General features: G+C 58.6%; 1 protein-coding gene across 2 annotated transcripts; it reads right to left on the reverse strand.

Moving 5' to 3' along the window:
- Positions 1 to 3,369: 3,369 nt before the first annotated feature.
- MAB21L4 (mab-21 like 4) lies at positions 3,370 to 12,458 on the reverse strand. 2 transcript variants are annotated; one of them, XM_044242005.1, is made up of 6 exons: positions 12,027 to 12,458; positions 10,798 to 11,486; positions 7,764 to 7,989; positions 5,971 to 6,124; positions 4,582 to 4,938; positions 3,370 to 3,874 (listed from the first exon to the last, which is right to left on the reverse strand). In XM_044242005.1, exons 2-6 carry the CDS (start codon positions 11,279 to 11,281, stop codon positions 3,782 to 3,784), a joined length of 1,314 nt encoding a protein of 437 aa, XP_044097940.1. In that variant the 5' UTR covers positions 11,282 to 11,486; positions 12,027 to 12,458; the 3' UTR covers positions 3,370 to 3,781. The 2 variants fall into 2 exon arrangements, with proteins under 2 accessions (XP_044097940.1, XP_044097939.1); XM_044242004.1 differs by having other exon boundaries at positions 10,798 to 11,574.
- Positions 12,459 to 15,059: the final 2,601 nt, after the last annotated feature.

Below are 15,059 nucleotides of genomic sequence, written 5' to 3' on the forward strand. Positions count from 1 at the left end.
TCCCCACTCTAGCCCTACTCAGAACCAACAGCCTCAAGTCACCCGCTGTGCAGACATTCCCAGTGAGGTGCGTGCGTGCGACCTACAAAGGCCAGTGGGGGCGGCTTGACCCTGCCCTCACTCATCACAGGAGGGGAGCTCGGCCTAAAAACCCCTGCTATTCCTCCGAAGCAATGTCTTGGCATGCCCAGACCACGGAGCCTCTTCGACCTTTAGCTCTGACACAACCCTGAGACGGTAACATTTGTCTCCCAGCCTTTGGAGTAAAAGTGTCCTACAAGGCATCAGAAGCTCTTGCCAGTCAGTGCTCCCCGGAGGCCTTATCAGTATGATGTCATCGATGTCGCAAGCCAGCAGGATACTCTACAGGACCCGTCTGGGTGATGAAGGCCCACGAGGCCTGCATCGTGACACAGAGCAGGCAAGCCTACCTCAGCCTGGGGCAAGACCAGGATTTCACACTCTTGCCTCTTCCAGGTGAACACAAACCATCTCTAACTCCCTCCTGACAAGACTTGGAGGGCACATGTTCTGCAGCTCGGCCACCAGGAGCCTGTGCCGACCCCTTCCGCGTAGTCCAGACCACCCACCAGAGCACCTTGGCTACAGGCCACGTGTTGTTCGCCACATTTCGAATGTATTTCATTTTTTAAAGACTATTTTTATAGGAGATTTAGATATATAGCAATATTGAGAGGAAGGCATGGAGATATCCCATAAATGCCCTCCTCCTATCACCAACGCCCCTCAGCGGACAGTGCATGTGTTGTAACTGAGGAAACCGCATGGACACGTCACCATCACCCCAAATCCATCATTCACTTTACGGCTCACTCTCAGTGTCGTGCCCTCTGCAGGTGTGGACACATGTGTAACGACACATATCCATCTGCATTGTTTCATACCGAGTATTTTCCCTGCCCTAAAAATCCTCCATTCTTCACCTGTTTGTCCCTCCCTCCCTCTCTCCTCGCCCCTGGAACCACTGATCTTACTGTCTCTGTAATATTGTCTTTCCCAGAATGCAGAATGTCGCCATCTCAGATTGGCTTCTTCACTTGGTCATAAGCGTTTAAGTTCCTCTACGTCTTTCCGTAGGTTGACAGCACATTTCTCTCTAGCACTGAGGCGATATCCCGGTGTCTGGTGGACCACCAGTCCGTTTATCCATTCACCCACTGAAGGACATCTTAGCTGCTTCCAAGTTTGGGTGATTACTTGTTAATGTAGCTGCTGTAAACATTCATTGCAGGTTTTGAGCAAACATGAGTTTTCAGCTCTTTTGGGTAAATACCAAGGAACGCAATTGCTGGATCGCGTGGTAATAGTGTGTTTAGTTTTGTAAGGAACCATCAAACTCTCTTCCAAGTGGCTGCCATTTTGTGTTCCCCTGAGCAACAGACACAAGTTCCTACTGTTCCGCATCCTTGCCGGCGTTTGATGTCAGCAGTGTTCCAGACTTCAACCATTCTCATCGGCGTGGAGAGGTTTCCCGTTGTCGTTTTCGTTTGCATGTCCCTGATGACATGTGATGTGGGCACTCATTTCATGTACTTCTTCACCATCTGTGTGTCTTCCTGGGCAAGGTGTGTGCTCAAGTCTTTGGCCCATTTTTCAATCAGGTTGTTTGCTTTCTTGCTGTGTTTTAAGATTTTTTTAAAAAAATACATATTCTGGATAATAATCATTTGTCAGACATGCCTTTTGCAAACATTTTCTCCCACTCTGTGGCTTGTCTTACTCTCTTGACATCATCTTTTGCAGAGCAGGAGATTTTCATTTCAATGAAGTTCAGCTAACCGATTATTTCTCTCATGGATTGTGCCTTTGGTGTTGTAGCTAAAACATCATCACCACACCCAAGGTCATCTAGAGGTTCTCCTATGTTATCTTCCAGGAGTTTTATAGGTTTTTGCTTTCCATTTGTGTCTCTGATATACTTTCAGTTAATCTTTGGAAAGGGCATAAGTCTGTGTCTAGGTTCATCATTTTGAATGTGCATGTCCGGTTGTCACAGGGACTTTTTGCTGCACTATATTGCCCTCACTCCTTTGTCAAAGATCAGTTCATTATATTTGTATGGGTCTATGTCTGGTCTCTATATTCCATTCCACTGACCCATCTGTCTGTTCTTTCTGCCAATATGACACTGTCGTGATGCCTGTAGCCTTGAAAGGAAGTCTTTCAGGAAGTCTTGAAAACAGTACCATCAGTCCTCCAACTCCGTTTTCCTCCTTCAGTATCGTATTGGCTATTCTGAGGGGGTCTTTGGTCTCTCTCTATACCTTTAGAATCAGTTTGTCAACAGCCACTAAATAGCTAGCCGGGGGGCGCCTGGGTGGCTCAGTGGGTTAAGCCGCTGCCTTCGGCTCAGGTCATGATCTCAGGGTCCTGGGATCGAGTCCCGCATCGGGCTCTCTGCTCAGCAGGGAGCCTGCTTCCTCCTCTCTCTCTCTGCCTACTTGTGATCTCTCTCTGTCAAATAAATAAATAAATTCTTTAAAAAAAAAATAAATAGCTAGCCGGGATTGGGATTGCATGGAATGTATAGGGCAAGTTGGGGAGAACTGACATCTTCGTCTTTGGAGTAAAAGTGTTTTGAAGTCTTTCCCTTGGCCTTTCCTACCACTAACAGACATCCTGATACATACTCAGATACTGAGGAAATGATCATAGGGTGGGCCTTTGTACCCACTGTCAATCAGATTGGACCAAGGTTCTGTGCTCTGCAAGCCCCCTCTCTAATAGCATTTTGTGTCCCCCTGTATGAATGTCAGCTCAGGTCCTGAATCCCATGGCCTTCAAAGGACCTGGCATTTCCTGTCTTCCATGTGTGGCTCTTCTGGCCCATGGCCATTGAAGCTTTGGAGGAAGCTGGGGAAGATGCTGCTCCATGCACTTGCCATGGGAGCAAGCTCAGCAGCTTGTCTCTGGGAGACAGCTCAGCAACTGAGGAATGAATATAACTGAGAGGCAAAGAGGGTAGAAAGTAGAAAACATAAGTTCTCACGTGAGAGCTCAGTGGGGAAGGGGCTGCACACTGGCTGTTACGGGCTGATGAGAGAATGTGGCGTGGGGAAATGGAGCACTGAGGACAGATGGAGGGGATGGTGTCAGATGCCCAGAGATACCACCTTACACAGGAGAGGGGGACCACCCCCATGATGAGACTGGCACAGGTAGGCAGTGGGACCTGCAGGTGTCCCCTGTCGGCTTCAGTTCCTTCGATGAATTAAAAGGTGGGGACATTTGGAGAAGAGGGTGATCATTTACAGGAAAGGGACAAAGTTGGAAACTGTCTGCCCACTAGCTTCTTTTACTTCTATGTCTCCCGGGGAAATATTCTCCATGCAGATGTACAGAAAGTGGTAGGTGCCATCCCCACTGTATCCAGTGCGTTCCTTTATTCAAGGTCAGATATACAGTATTTTGTGGCCACAAAGCAGCATGCGACATAGGTGGGCACAAGCCGTTGAACTCCAGGTCTCATGCAGACGCCCGGTTCTGAGAGTCTGATAACATCACACAGAATGGATCAATACCCATCTGGTGAAGCACAAGGCGCCTTCATCCCGGGCCCTGGGGGGTCAGGCTGCTGCTCCTGGGGACCTGCATGCTCAGACCCCCGCCAGGCCATCCCCGGACAGGTGGTCCCTATGGACATCTCTAATACCCACCACCTGCCTCCAGGTGAAGCCCATTCTCCTCTGCAAATGGCCTGGGATCCTCCGTGGGGCCGTGGGGCCAGGCCGTGGGCAGTAAAGACCGATTAGGGGATTGCTCAGCACTCCTCGTTGTCCAGAGTCCTGGTCTTCCGGAAGATGCTCTGCATGGCCGAGATCCGGTCCTTATCCTGGATATTGAAGACCTGGAACTGCAGATGGGACAGGGCACAGCGGGGTCACAGAGTTGTCTGGGGGCCCCATCACAAGAGCCTAGACACAGTGTGGGACAACACATGGTCCTTCACCACCAGCACTTCCTGCCTCTGGGTCTCTGCCTGGTCCTCTCCAACCTGCAAGGTCCTCCCCCACCCAGGAACCTCTCCTCCAGGTGTCCTTCTTCACACGCAGGTATCCTCCCCAGGTGGGCCTGACACACAGAAGGCCCCACCAGGTGCTTGGGGAGGGCTGAGGAGGCAACTCCCCTCTTGCTTTCATCCCTCCAGCCCCCATGGGTCCTGGAAGGAGATTGTGTTGGCTTTTTAGGTGAGGGTGGGGGTCAGCCCTGGGGGAAAGGAACAGGAATGAGCTCAGTGGGAGCAGGGGAAGGGAGGGCTTAGCAGAGCTGACGGCACCTTGGGGGCTCAAAGAAGGGCAGCTGGGAGAGTGGCCAAGTAAACCCTGAACAGGCCATAGGGGGTAAACTCCTAGGGACACAGCGTGGGACTCCTGAGTGCAGGGAGGCAGCAGGAAACTGTTCTCCAGGGGCACTAGTGGGTAGGGGCCCTCATGGCCTGTCTGGCCTCCAGATGCCCCAATCTTGCCGACCAGAGGACCGACCTGCCCGGCCTTCCAGCTCTGTGCCCACCTGCATGTCCCCCTGGGCCTGCCTGAAACCCACTCATCCTGCCACGCCCACCTTGTCCAACAGGACGTCAAAGTAGGCGGTGGCCCAGTAGGCCGGGTTGCTGGCAGGCAGCTGCAGGAGCGCCTTGACCCCACTGCCGAGGCGCGGCGGGGGGCTGCGGCCCAGGTGGGTCACGTGGATGCGCAGGGATGGCTCTGGCTGGCTGGCGAAGTGTTCCACGTGCTGGTACAGGGCGTTAAGGTCCAGCTCAGTGTCCGCAAGCAGGTTCCGCTCGGGGTGGAGGAAGTCCGGGAGGTTCCTGGTGGCCAGACAGCAGAGCAGCACCACCAGCAGCCGGTACACAGCGCCCTGCAGCTCTGCCCAGTCCTCTGGCTCCGGGAAGAGCACTGCGGCCCACAGCAGCACAGTCTGAGGCAGGACTGGGGGTCAGAGCCCACCCGAGTATGTGGCCTGCTCCAGCCCAGGGCAGCCCACCCCGCCCGGCTTCCCCACCAGCCTCACACCTGGCCCCTGCAACCCACCCCCCCTCGTCCAAACCTACCCCCTCAGCAGCCCCCTGTCCCATCAGTATCCCTCCCCCACACTCCATGACTCTGCAGCCCTCTGTCTCACCAGCACCTTCCCCTACACTCACTGCCTCTCCTGGAGGTCCCAGGGTGGGCTCAGCTCCTTCCCACCTACAGTCTCTATTCTGGCCCCTCTCCAACTCCCAGAGGGCGAGGTACCCCACCCCCAACCAGCTCCCATCCCAGGACCCCTCAGCTCCTCTGGCCCTTTGCCTCCTGCCCCACTCCCCTCGGATGATCATGATCTCCTACTGTGCAAGGTAGCCTGAGCAGAAGAACCCTATCCTTGGGCATTGTCCTGGTGCCTGTGTGTGTGTGTGTGTGTGTGTGTGTGTGTGAAAAAGCCCTAAGAATGGAGCTTCCTGACTGCACCAGGCACCCTCTACTCTCCCTCTCCCTGAGGCCCTCAGCCAGAGGCCCCTCCCCTGCCACACTACTGCAGCTACCTCTCTGTGCCCTCACTACCCCTCCTCCCACCAGCCCCCATCATCCTTCGCTCACTGTGGGGCTCAGCAGCCACTGCCCCAGACCCCAAGCCCCCCCCACCAGAAGATGGCAACCCCTCAGAGGTGGGATGGAGGCCTGCAAGGGATGGTGAATGGGTCAGAGGGAGCTCCTGTGACAGGCCAGCCCACACCCCCAGCCCCCCTGAAGACCAGCCTTACACTGCTCCCCCGACCCCAACACAGCTCACCACGGGCAGACCCCACACAGGCCAAGGAGGACACGGCTCCAGCCAAGTCCCAGCAGCCCAGTGAGCAGCCAAGAGCTGCAGACAGGGCTGCTTCCTCTCAGAGGGTAAATACCCGACCGGTGACCTTCACAGCCGCCAGGGGCCCTTGCACCCAAGAGCTCCCGCCCCTGGCCCATGCACCTTCAGATGGCCGAAGGTCAGGCCAGGGCTCTGGCCACCATCACGCCAGCTCTCGTGGTTGACCCGGTCCAGGATGGAGAGGCTGTCCAGGCGGTGGCCCGGGAAGGAGCCCAGTGCACCTAGCAGTCTGGTGAGCAAGTAGTCAGTGGAGACCCTGGGAGCCGGGACAGGCACACCACAGATGGTTAGCGTTGTGGCCCCAGCCAGGAGTCTGGGCAGCCTGCCCCCACCACTTCGCCCCAGGAAGAAAAGCCCCCAGCTTCTGTGGCCTCCCCGCGAGAGGATCCATGCGCAGTCTAGGCCATGACAGGACCAGTGGCTGCACCCAGCACACCCTCCCCATGGTTCCCAGGCTTGCTCGTCATTGGGCAGTCAAATGGGAAAGGCCAGTGTTCTTGGAGAGACATGTAGGCCCCACAACATGGAGAGGTGGAGGGAACCTCCAGGCCATCTTGGCCCTTTTGTGTGGACAGGAAGGTGCCACTCTGACCTGCCCAGGGTGGACAGGCAGTTCTGGTCCTTGGGCTCGCACGTCCACTCCATGCCCCATTGACAAGTCCAGCCTTCCTCGGGCGGCCACACAAGAGCTTGGGGCACTGTACCCCGTGGCACTCACTGTGGACTTGCTGAGCCGCCAAAGGGGTGGAATCTGAGGTCCCCCCAAGGGCCGCCCTCTGTGGAGTCTCAGTACTGGACAGCCAACTGCCTGCACACTCAGAGTCTGGATGGAGGGACAGGGGAAGGACCGTTCCCTGCTGGCCTGCACGCGTGACTGCCCAGCCTACCCTCCCTTCCTTCCCACAAGCCCGGACAAAGCCCTGCTCAGGATGAGGGGCTCAGAGGCGCTCAGGGGAGCCTTTCTTTGGGGGCAGAAGGCCACAGGAGGGCATAGCCAGCTCCATGAACATCATCGACTTCCAAGAATTACCTGTAAGAGCAACACCCACCCCCCCTGCCTTACTTCAACCCGGTGCCCTGTTCCCAGAAGTGTAGGAACTCGTGGGCGGGTCACCCCCCTCAAATCACAGCGCCCCTGCCTGGAAGATGCTGTGGAAGCCATTTCGGAGCTGGAGGGGGCTCAGTCCCTGCCCTTGGCTTGGGGGTCTCAAGGGCAGCTCAGCCTCCACCACGTGCCCCCCACCCCCAATTCTCTCTTCCCATCTCACAGACACCAACTCAGGGCCTCCCTTTCCTGCAGGTGCTTCTGAGGAAGGGGCCTCAGCACCTCACCGAGGGATAGAGACTGGAGGTCCACAGGAGGCTGGCGGGGGAGGGGACACGCAGCTAGCCCCTCGGGTGGGGGACACAGCATATTCCATCTGGGAGGATGCTAGCAAATTCCTCTGGTCACCCTCACTGTGCGGGGATCCCTCCCAGCCGCCCCAGGACCCTGCGTGACCCAGATAAATCTCTGTCCTCTTTGTCGCTTTCCCCCCTGAAACAAAGGTGTCAGTCCGGGTCGCGAGGGTCCCCTTCTAGGCGGCCTCCTCCGTTTCCCAGTTTCTCCCCGTCTCTCCTCACAGCCTCCCTGCCCACTCCTCACGTGGGGGCACAGCTCCCCCCTCACCACTCCCTGCAGCTGCAAGGAGCTGAAGCTGGCGGTAAAGAGTGAGCATCCCGGCCAGATCCCACACCCCCCGCCCCTCAGAGATCCCAGTGACATTGGTATGGATGGCTAGGGCAGGGGGGACATCACCGCAGACCTTCCGGCTCAGAGTGAGGGGAACAGTGGTGGGGCAGCCCCCTTCCTGCCAGCTCCCCAGGACCCCCAGACCCCAGGAGGCGTGTCCTACCTCCAGTGCTGAGCACTGGCTGGTACCAGCGCCACCTTTTGGCTGACGATCCTTTTCAAGCTGCCTTCAGGGAACCCATGCATCAGCTGGGTCCCCTCCAGGGCAGGTACCTTCTGCCTTCTTCGTACCACAGGCACGACGTGGAAGCACACTGTTCTCCAGCCACTGGAAACCAGCAGGGACAGATGGAGCTCCTCCTCCCTCAAGCTGTCTGCGTTCAAAGACCCTGCAACGACCGCCATGTCCCGGAGTCCCCATCTCAGGCTGCCCTTCACACCTCTTGGAAGGGGCTGAGGAGGTGCAGGACAGCCTGGGATGCAACACACATGTAGCCCAGGAGTAGCACACGTGTCCCCGAAGGCCTGATGTTGGACATGCTTGGTGCCCAGTTCCCAGGAGGGTCTGAATCCGAGGGCTGACAATGAATGAGCCTGTCCTCCCTCGTTCTATTCCACACCCTGGGTCCCTAGAACCGCATCCCAGACGGCACATCGGAGTAAAGATGCTCCCACATCCCTCATGGCTGACACAGCCCAGTGCCCACTCCCCTGACCCAGAGGCCCCAAACCAGTCAGGAGGGGACATTCCAAGGACAGTAGGGGCACTCTGGTGTGACCCGGGGTCCTCTGGACTTCCATGTCCGTTGTCCCTCTCCCCCCACCACCGCCCACCAAAACACATTGATACCACAGAGGGAGAAAGGGGAGCTGAACAGTGTGGGGAACCCTCGCATCTCCAGCCCTGACCAACACCAGCCAACACTGGATTCAGAGCGGTCGCCCCTTCCCTCCCCTGGCGCTGTCCGGCGAGGGTGCTGGTTAGAGGTCAGGGACCAACCTTCTGGGAGACATGTACCAAAGGAAGGCCCCAGTATGTGCCTAGGAGAAAGGTCTCTACGGGACTGAGCGCAGGAGCTGCATTCACACACTATCCCACTGCCCACAGCCTACCACCGCCCCCCGCAGCACTGGGGGTCCTGTGTGAAGGAGGCTGCTCCCCCATTAGGCAGACCCTTCCCCCAAGTCTCCTATACGGTAGTTCTGGGGCCACTTCCGGGGACCTAGCCCAGAGCAGGTCCTGGTCCTGCCTCCTGGGCCACTCTATCCCCCTCCACGAGCCTCAGTTTCCTTGTCAGTTAAAGGAAGAAAGGAGTTGGGGATCCCTGGCCCCTCCCAATTCAGGGTTTGAGCAGCGGGTGGTGGCTTTATTTCCTTATCTACTGCTGGTCCCACCTTCCAGTGGTGGAGGCAGGCGGCTTGGAAGGCAGCCACACCTGCAGCCCCAGCCAGGTCACGGCCACACCCTGCCTTAGCCCCTAGGCTGGTCTCACCGGTTTCTGCCCTGGGTGGGAGCATCCTGGACCTTGTCACCTGGAGGGAGCTGTTGTGTTTCCCTTTTAAGGTACGTGTCAGGAAGCAATGCCTGGAATTTCCCTGCAGTGCTCAACTCAGGCGGGTGTGGTCCCAGGCTCCTCTGCTCTCTCAGCCAGGAACTGAGGAGGGTGGAGACCCAGGGATAGTGAAGATGGGCAGCTCAGAGTGCGCCCAAATGGCCCAGGCTTGGCACACCCCAGCAGGTGGGTCTGCTCCCAGATGGGCCCAGGGCCGGCAGGGGCTAAGGCCAGTTGGGAGTGGCTATGTTCTGTCACAGAGGCAGACAGACAAGGCCCTGTGGTAATTGAGAGGTTCAGATGATGAGCAGAGAAGATGTGGAAGGGGCTGGAAGCTGGGCAGGCCTAATGACAGGCTCCGACTGCCCCGAGAAGGTGGCCACCGGCCCCAGGTCACCAGGCAGGCCTGGGAGGGGCCAGAGCTGGAAGTTGTCCCCTCTTGGGGCTGGAAGTCCACTCAGGAGCCACTCTGAACAGCCCAGGGCGGGTCACTCTCCCGGAGATGGGCTGACTATCTCACTCTGGCATCACGGTAGACATGAGGACCAGCCGCCACTGTGGACCTGTCCTTCCCAAGGGAGGCTGGGCATTCTGTTTTGGTTCCCAGTCCCTGCCAGGACAACCCAATATATTTGCTCTGGTCCCCAGGAGGAGGCCCTGCTGTCTGGCTCTCTGCACCTGCCTCTTCCCGGGACTCTCACAGTCCAAGCGGCCCCCACTGGAGGAAAACCCACCATCTGTGGTCCAGCCAGGAGCCCTGCACCCCCTAGGGGCTCACCACCCCGAGTCACACCATGTGGGCACCCGGACAAGACACTAAGGCCAGACTCCAGCATGGAGCCTGCTCAGGGCCCAGGACACCAAGTAGCAACCAGTCCATGCACGGAAACAAAACTGTGTGTGTGTACACACACATCCACACACACTCTCATGTGCGCCCACTTCTGCATGCACATGTGCACATACTCACACACGTGTCCACAATCCAGCACACACCCTCACTCACTCATGTGCACACACTTCCACCTACACATGTGCACATACTCAGACATGTGTCCATAACCCATACATACACACATGCACACACATACTCTTCCTAGTGCAATGTGACCAGGGATTGCACTCAGGACATCTGTAAGGACAGCGGGCTGAACCAGAGCTGGTAACAGGACCACTCGCCCAGACCTGTGGCCAGACCCTCATCTAGCAGGTCGGCGGGAAGATGGTGCCCTGGCAGGCGTCATTTCCAGCTTTTTCACTAGTAACAGCCTGTCCACTGTGGCCACCAAAGTCATCAGGCGACATGGAAACACATGACCTGTCTTCTCAGAAGTGTCTGGAGCTAGAAAGGACCTCAGAACAATGTCTCTTGACTCGTGTGCCCTCTCAGCGTGTACACTGAGAGACCCCATCTGTGCATGTATGTGCACACGTGCACACATACACACTGCCATCACACGTGTGCCCCGACACACCCCAAGAGACCCCGTCTGTGCACGCACACGCATACACGCACACACAGCCATCACACATGTACCCCAACACACACACTGAGAGACCCCGTCTGTGCACGCGCAGGCACACACGCATACACACACACACGCACTGCCATCATGTGTGTTCCCACAGTCGCTTGGTGGCTACCTGGTGCGATGAGGCTCTGGTGTTTGCAGTGCACGATGGCCGCCACCAGAAGGTCCTTGAGGACACGCAGGACCTTACTGGGCACAATGTAGCTGCAGCAGGTGCCACTCCCCTCCGAGGAGATGCTGGAGACGTCTTCCGCTGTCCACTGCTCCAGGTTGGTCCCTTCCCTGGGGACACCCAGGCGGCAGGACGTGGGGCCATCCCCTGCCTCGGTGGCCCCTACCTCTTCAACCAGGAGGACCTCGGCATCCACCCACAGGGGTACCTCCATGTGCACTGGGTCCTCGGAGGAGCGCAGGGCGAACTGGAAGGCCTCCAGGTCCCGGGAGTAGTCCACGAGGAAGCGGGGGTCCAGCTCGTGCACGCGCTCCAGCACCACTAGCAGCACGTTCTCTGCTCGCTGGTAGTCCTGCGCCCGGGGCGCCCCCCTCGAGCGGATGGCCTGCAGGTAGTGGTGCCACAGGGACACCTGCACGGCCATGGCTGGGGCCAGGGCACAGGGGCAGCCAGGGACTGAGGCCCCAAGGATGTATGCAGGCCCCGGAGAGGAGCAGGTCTGCGGGTGGGGCCCCAGCTCTCCGCAGAGCAGAATTCCGGAGCTGCCACTGGGTTAAATAGCTGAGCCAGGCCCGGCCTTTGAAGTGGGGGTGAGTCAGTCCCCAACAATTAGGAATGTCACTGGGAGCCTAGGGCAGGGGGAGGGGCCGGGTCACAACTCAGCTCTGGCTCCTCCCTCCTGTCACACAGAGTGCCTCTTAGCAGTTCCAGAGAGCCCTGGAGAAATACCACAGTCAGGCTGCGCTCCTCCCAGGGCTTGGCCACCTCCCGCAGGCCATTCCTGGTGCCCCCCCCCCATCCCTGTGCAGCGGCCACAGAAACTCTGTGACTCGCAGTCTCCCACCAGCCTGGGGGAGGGACACAGGACAGTCTCCTTGCTCAGATGACAAAGGTGAGAGCTGGTGGTAGCCTCCCCAGGCCCCCGGAGGGGGTGCTCGCTGCAGCTGCCTCTGAGGAGCCTGGATGGCAGGCTAGGGGGTCTGCACTCCCCCAACAACCTCATATTCCACTGAGGCACCTATGCCTGGCCAGAAGTGGGGAGCCTCCAATGGGGGGGTCACCTGCCCACCCACCACCCGGGTGAGAATCCTGCCTCCTCTCCCTCCAGCGCCACACTTCCAAACCCCAACCCCAGGCCCTAGCTCAACCTTAAGGGAGCCTGTACCCACCTGGGTCTGCAGCTCTAGGGGACATCTCCTGGGCTCCTTACCGGGTGGAAAGTCTCGCCCTGCTGGCCGCTTCAGCACGGCACTGGGAGCCCTGCCCGGCCCAGCCTGTCTCCCGGCTCAGGTGGGCAAGTCCCAACCAGTCACCAGGGAGCCGCCCCCGCTGACCCTTGGCCTTACTGGGCCAGCCCTATATGCACACACCTCCCACCCCCTCACCCCTCCACCCCACGCCCAGTGTCCGCAAACAGTAAACTTGGAGATAGCCCCTAATGAGGTTTCCCGGAGACGCAGCCCTGCAGCCCTCAGGGTGAGCCCTCTCCTCCACCCACACTTGGGCCTCAGATACACAGAGCTGCAAGCAGAACCCAGATGCAAGGGGCACCTGGGTGGCTCAGCGGGTTAAAGCCTCTGCCTTCGGCTCAGGTCATGATCCCAGAGTCCTGGGATGGAGTCCCACATCGGGGTCTCTACTCCGCAGGGAGCCTGCTTCCTCTTCTCTCTCTGCCTGCCTCTCTGCCTACTTGTGATCTCTGTCAAATAAATAAATAAAATATTTTAAAAAAAAAAGAACCCAGATCCAAGGTGCTCACTTCTTGGTCTTTGGAACCCCCAGGGCCTGGCTCTCTCTTTCATACCTCCCAGGACAAAGAGCTCACCACCTCACAGTGCAGCCCATAGCACCATCAAAGAAAAGACGAGTTTCCTCCCTCAGACCTGGCCTGGTCCTGTCCTCTGGGGTTGTCCAGAGCACGTCAGTCCCTCTCCCAGGGCAGCTGCTCAGTGTCAAGGATGCTGATGCCCTTGGCCGGCCTCCCACCCCATCCATACCGTGTTCTGCTCCCCACCACACACTCCGCGTGGTCCTTCCATTTTTACGGGACTCTGACTTATAGGGAGGGGCATTGCTGTGGAGGACCTGGGTCCCGCACTCCTGACTCTGGCCTTGTCTGTGCCTTGGCTCCACCATCTGCAACCCATGATATCACATTTCTCCAGCTTCCTTGGACCTCAGGGCAATCCTGAATTCCCCCAGGAGAGCAGGTGGCCCCACTAGGCACGGCGCTGCACGACTCAGGGGCGGCCCCAATGTTGTGCACCCCACCCCCCGTCCCGGGAGCCCCCTCCTCAGGGAGAGTGACACCAAAGTGCCCAACGCCAGTTGTCTGCTTTCCCCTCCACTGCTGGTCAGCTTGCCCTCACTGCCTTCACTACCACTCCCTGTGACATGTGTTCCACATACCCCTCTCCTTGGGGCTCAGGGCCCCGAGCCCTAGGCCCCACGGCAGTTCTGTGTATGCCCTTGGACTTCTCACAGACCACTCGCACCTGATCTCTTGCAAGGGCAGGTCTGGGAGAGAAGAAGCAAGAGCAGCCCTGGCCCACTGGGCAGTGTCTGACCACAGAGGAGCCATGGAGTTCAGGGGCTGCAGGTCACAGCACCCAGGACCACCACCCCGCAGACCCCAGGGTGGGGCGGTGAGGGGCCCGGGAGGGTCATGGGGGTCTGCGTGGTGGGCAGTCAGCAAAGGAGTTTGCAAGCTGGTGGACATGCCACCCCCAGCACAGGTTCATGCAGCTCCCTTGTCCTGAGGGAGATCAACGCAAGTGTCCTGATCCTGTACTTCTGGAGCTCCTGGTTGTGCTACAAGAGGGGGACCCACATGCAGCCCACAAAGTGGACCATGGGAGTCTGGCAGCAGACCCCATGCGACCTCCGAGGCCCCCATGCTCACCAGCCCCCTCGGAGAGCATGGGCTGCCACTCAGACATCCCAGGCCTTCCTGCCCAGACCATGTCTATCAGCCACAGCTCTGGGCCAGCCCACACAAAAACAGACGCTGCCTGAGCTGCCAAATGTGATCTCCCAAAAGGGTCAGCAAGGTCTGAATCAGCCACGGAGTCCCAGGGCGATCCCTTCCTCTGGGCCCAGGGGCAGGCCTCTATCTCCAGGCCCTCCCGTTCTCACTCAGCCCATATGCCCAGAGCACTGGCTGGAAGCTGCTTCCACTCAGGGGTTCACACAGAATTGTCAGACCTCAAGAGAAGACATACCCAGAAGCTTCTCTGCCCTGGGGGAGCCGCCAGGCGAGCTGCTGGCTGGCCTGGGAGCAAAGCCCTCGGCAGAGAAATAGGGAAGCTGCACGGGATAGGCCACCAAGACACGGCCACGCTCTGATGGTGACCCACACCTCTACAGCCACCAGCTGCCCAGAAACCAGCAGCCCTTTCTGCACGATGCCCCTGGTGGGCCAGGCAGTTCCCGTGTGCCGCGGACGCAGGAGCTGCTGAAGTGAGCGCTCCAGCACCGGAGGGTCCCTCCCACATGTGGCTTCTGTGGGCCTAAGGTTGGAACAGCAGTGCATGCCAAACTAGACACACCTAGGCCTGGCTCCCGGGGTCCCTGAAGCCCTACTGTCAGCAGTGGCCTGGTGGTCATGGGCAGTCCCATCTCAGCTGGATGCTGGTCTGTGGCCCGACCACATCCAGGACACGCAGTCAGGATGGCCAGAATCTGACATGCACATCTGACTGGCATGGGTTGCAGCTGTGAGCGCACATTCGTTGCTTCTGTGGAACATCCAAGCCTATCGGGCCTGGCCTGTGTGTCTGCCCCACCTGGTCCTCCTCCTCCTTACTCACCCCAGGAAGGTCGCAGCAGCAGCAGGGAAATGGGGTGTAACCCACGGCCCCAGCCTGCCGCTTTTTCCTGGAGTCCTGCTGAGAAGGCCCTGCTTCCTTTCCCAGCTCCTCCAGCCTCCAGTCCAGGCTGCAGGCTTGTGGCACGGGCTGGGGGTTGAGGACAAAGCCCTATGGGAAGCACAGAGACCGGGAAGCAGCTGGGGTGAGTTAGGGGGACAGGGTGTAGCCCGCGTGGACCCCAGTGGCTAGGGGTGGGAAGAACTATAGCGCCAACGGGGTCAGGGCCTGGCCCCAGGAGGGGGGCCTGCACTCCCGAGGTGGGGTTGCGGTGAAGGGGCCTCAGGGCACGGACCCCAGAGCCATCGGGCACCAGGGTCTACGGTCACTCAGGAA

The sequence above is a fragment of the Neovison vison genome, chromosome 3 (genome assembly GCF_020171115.1).
Source record: "Neovison vison isolate M4711 chromosome 3, ASM_NN_V1, whole genome shotgun sequence".
Lineage (NCBI taxonomy): Eukaryota > Metazoa > Chordata > Mammalia > Carnivora > Mustelidae > Neogale > Neogale vison.

Coding starts and splice junctions, on each gene's coding strand:
- MAB21L4 (XM_044242005.1), bottom strand. CDS start 11,281: ATGGCCGTGCAGGTGTCCCTGTGGCACCACTACCTGCAGGCCATCCGC. Junction 7,990..10,797: donor CCAGAGCCTCATCGCACCAG/GTAGCCACCAAG, acceptor CGGTCGTTGCAG/GGTCTTTGAACGCAGACAGC. Junction 6,125..7,763: donor GCCAGTGCTCAGCACTGGAG/GTAGGACACGCC, acceptor CCCGGCTCCCAG/GGTCTCCACTGACTACTTGC.